Below are 3,072 nucleotides of genomic sequence, written 5' to 3'. Positions count from 1 at the left end.
ATATATCAAACCCATGCATGTTAATTTGCATCACTATCTTCATATCAGCTCATCTGTATTCCTCTTGTAGCAAACTTAGTCCTCAAAAAAGACTTTGGAGAATAAGTTCAAATCATTTGAACACTACATGTTTTCTATATTAATCATCTCTGGATCTCACCTGTTGACTGTATGTGTGTGTGTCTATATATATATATATATATATATATATCATTATCATTTAACATTCCATGCTGGCATGGGTTGGACAGTTTGTACACACACACACAAATATAATTTTAGAAAATGAATAAAACAACCAAACAAAATGCAATATTTATTTCCATAAGTATCCGTGGTTTCTTTTCTCTTTCCGTGTCTTAAATGAATTGATAAAAAAATATATAGATCACTCTGATATATCACATGCATATAAGTGAAATTCATCTTTTATTGCCATCAGCATAGCAGAATTACCATGGAGACCAGCCCAATGGTCTGAATAATGGATGGCAGGAATAAAGTCCAGAGAACATGGATGAGGTGGTGGTATGCTTTTTAATAAGATACCAGTCTTCATATCCCAGAACCTTGAGTAACAGTCTTGGCCCACTGAAATATAAATAAAATCGTGAGATTATTTACAGTTTTTATTTTAAAATTTTTTTTAAAAAGTCATAATTTTTTTTACATCTTTTTCTTACGTCTTTCATGACTATGCTCCTAATGAATTATTGTTATATATCTTTCTTTTACTTGTTTCAGTCATTTGACTGCAGCCATGCTGGGGCACCACCTTCAAAGGTTTTACGTCGAATAAATTGACTTTGGTACTTTATTTCGGTCTCTTTTGTCAAATGGCTAGGTCACAGGGATATAAACAAACCAACGTTGGTTGTCAGACAACTGTGGGGAATAAACACAACACAGAGATACACACAGATAAAAATGTCAGTAGTGTCAACAAAGTAGCTATTCATGGTCACCAAATCTGTTAGAAATAACAGCCTAATTTACCTCAAATCACACCCTGGCATGCATGTGTTAATGTAGTCTTGGATACAGTAAACCTTAAAAAAAATTGATGTGATGATCAATATTTGAACTTCTTAAATTATAGGTATGCACAATCAGGACTGACTGGGGTGGAGTAAAGCTCTAAGCAACAACAAAAACAGCAACAGCTCCAGTGGTTGACCTATCTTGTATACTACTCTAAAAACATGCAAATCTTTAAATTTGAATATCTATCTAACTCTAAGAGTAGATATAAAAAAAAAAACAGACAAAAATGTAACAAAGCAGAAAAAAAAAGGAAAAACAAAGTAGAAAAATATAAAGAAATAGTTACCTGCATATAAGAAACGTTCTGAGTGATCAATATGCACAGGAAGATGACAGTGTTTATTGACATGGCCAGTGTACTCGTGTAGGGTACGTTTCTTGCGGAAATCCCATAATTTTATCTGGAGAAAAAAGAGAAAAAAAAAGACATTTACAAATGAGAGAAAACCATGATATTTATTTTAATGTATCTGGAGGGATGAAAACAGAATATATTCCAATGAGATTTGAATTCTGCAAAACCCCAAATGAATACTGTTGTACAATTAATTTGACATTCTATAATTTCTTCCACTTAATTACCTTCAACGCCATTGTTTTAACATCCACTTTTTCAAGTTTGTATGGGTCAGACAGTTTATTGAGGCAAGTTTTCTATGGCCAGATGTCCTTCTTGTTGCCAACCCTTACCTGCTTCCAAGCAAGGCAATATTTCCCCATGTCCAAATATGTTTTTGAAGAATATTGGGAATGAACGAAATTCATTTACAACAATCACACTCATACACACACATACAGGCTTCTTTCAGTTTGTGTCTCTGAAATCCACTCAAAAGGCTTTGGTTGGCCTTGGGCTATAGTAGAAGACACTTGCCCAAGGTGACATGCAGTGGGACTGAGCCTGAAACCATGCAATTAGGAAGCAAACTTCATTACACAGCCACACCCGCACCTGCATTACCATAAATTATGAGTCGAATTACAGCTAGTTGAAGTAGCTCAGTTGGTCATGTATTATAGACTAAAAGGCTACATATTGTGGTTTTCCAATCATAGAAAACTATGCCAAAACTGACATTGGAACTCAATGCAGCCCTATAACTCACCAGATACTTTCAAACCATCCAACCAATGCCCAGCATAGAAAACAGGCATTATATATCAACATCATCCTCATCAACATTTATTAGCTGTTTTCCATGTTGGTGGCATAGGTTGGATGGCCTGATAGGAACTGGCAAGGCCAGGGGCCATACCAAGTGCCATTGTCTGTTTCGGCTTGGTTTCTACGGCTGGATGCCCTTCCTAAGTACCTAGTATGCACTTCACAGTGCATACTAGGTACTTTTTAAATGACACCATCACCAGTATTTTTTACATGGTCTGCAGCCATGTGAAGGCTCTTTTTTTTTGTTTTGGCTTTCCTTGTTGCAGAGCAATGGTAAAAAATGAGCAATTCTGTGACAGACTGGTGTCCCATCCAGGGGGAAACATGTGCGCCACGGAAAACAGGGAACCGGCTGTATGAGACTATATGACTTAGAAAGGTTCTTTATCCTTTATTCCCTCTAATTGATGTATGAAAATATCTAATTATATAGTATTGTTTTATGAATACAAACCTACAGTAGTGGTGTGTAAATTGGAACGCTTATGTGTGAAAGCAAACTTACTTGTCCTTTGAAATCAGCAGCTATCACATGATAACCGTTCTGTAAGGAGTTCAGAGAACATACAGGATTATGTTGCTCCATCACAGCAGCATGCTTGGAAGACTGAATTCTGAGGTCATGAACCAAAATGTCACCTTGACGAGTTCCATGAACCAGGGTTGAATCGGTCTAGATGAGTAATAAAGACAAAAGATAAATGCAATCATTAAATTCAAAGTATAACCAACAGGTAAATTAAATAATCTCTAGAAACAGTTTGTCATGCACAACCATAAATTTAATGGATCACCATCATCATTCCAAGCCCATTAATCTACACATTTTCCAGCTAAACAATAACCCTCTCCACAAAAAA

At 35.8% G+C, this 3,072-nt stretch overlaps 1 protein-coding gene across 1 annotated transcript in view; it reads right to left on the bottom strand.

The window, feature by feature from the left end:
* Window positions 1-303: 303 nt before the first annotated feature.
* The window catches only part of LOC106875738 (DDB1- and CUL4-associated factor 4), a 12,864-nt gene continuing 10,095 nt past the window's right edge, over window positions 304-3,072 (bottom strand). The window contains exons 4-6 of the mRNA XM_014923986.2: window positions 2,718-2,885; window positions 1,331-1,445; window positions 304-591 (exon numbers count right to left, since the gene is read on the bottom strand). Of these exons, the coding sequence (XP_014779472.1) occupies window positions 389-591; window positions 1,331-1,445; window positions 2,718-2,885 (486 nt within the window). The 3' untranslated portion in view covers window positions 304-388. The remainder of the gene's footprint in view (window positions 592-1,330; window positions 1,446-2,717; window positions 2,886-3,072) is intronic.

Source organism: Octopus bimaculoides, chromosome 11, assembly GCF_001194135.2.
Source record: "Octopus bimaculoides isolate UCB-OBI-ISO-001 chromosome 11, ASM119413v2, whole genome shotgun sequence".
Classification (NCBI taxonomy): Eukaryota; Metazoa; Mollusca; class Cephalopoda; order Octopoda; family Octopodidae; genus Octopus; species Octopus bimaculoides.
The sequence above is the reverse complement of the archived record's forward strand: the minus strand, read 5'-3'. Positions and strand labels throughout refer to the sequence as shown.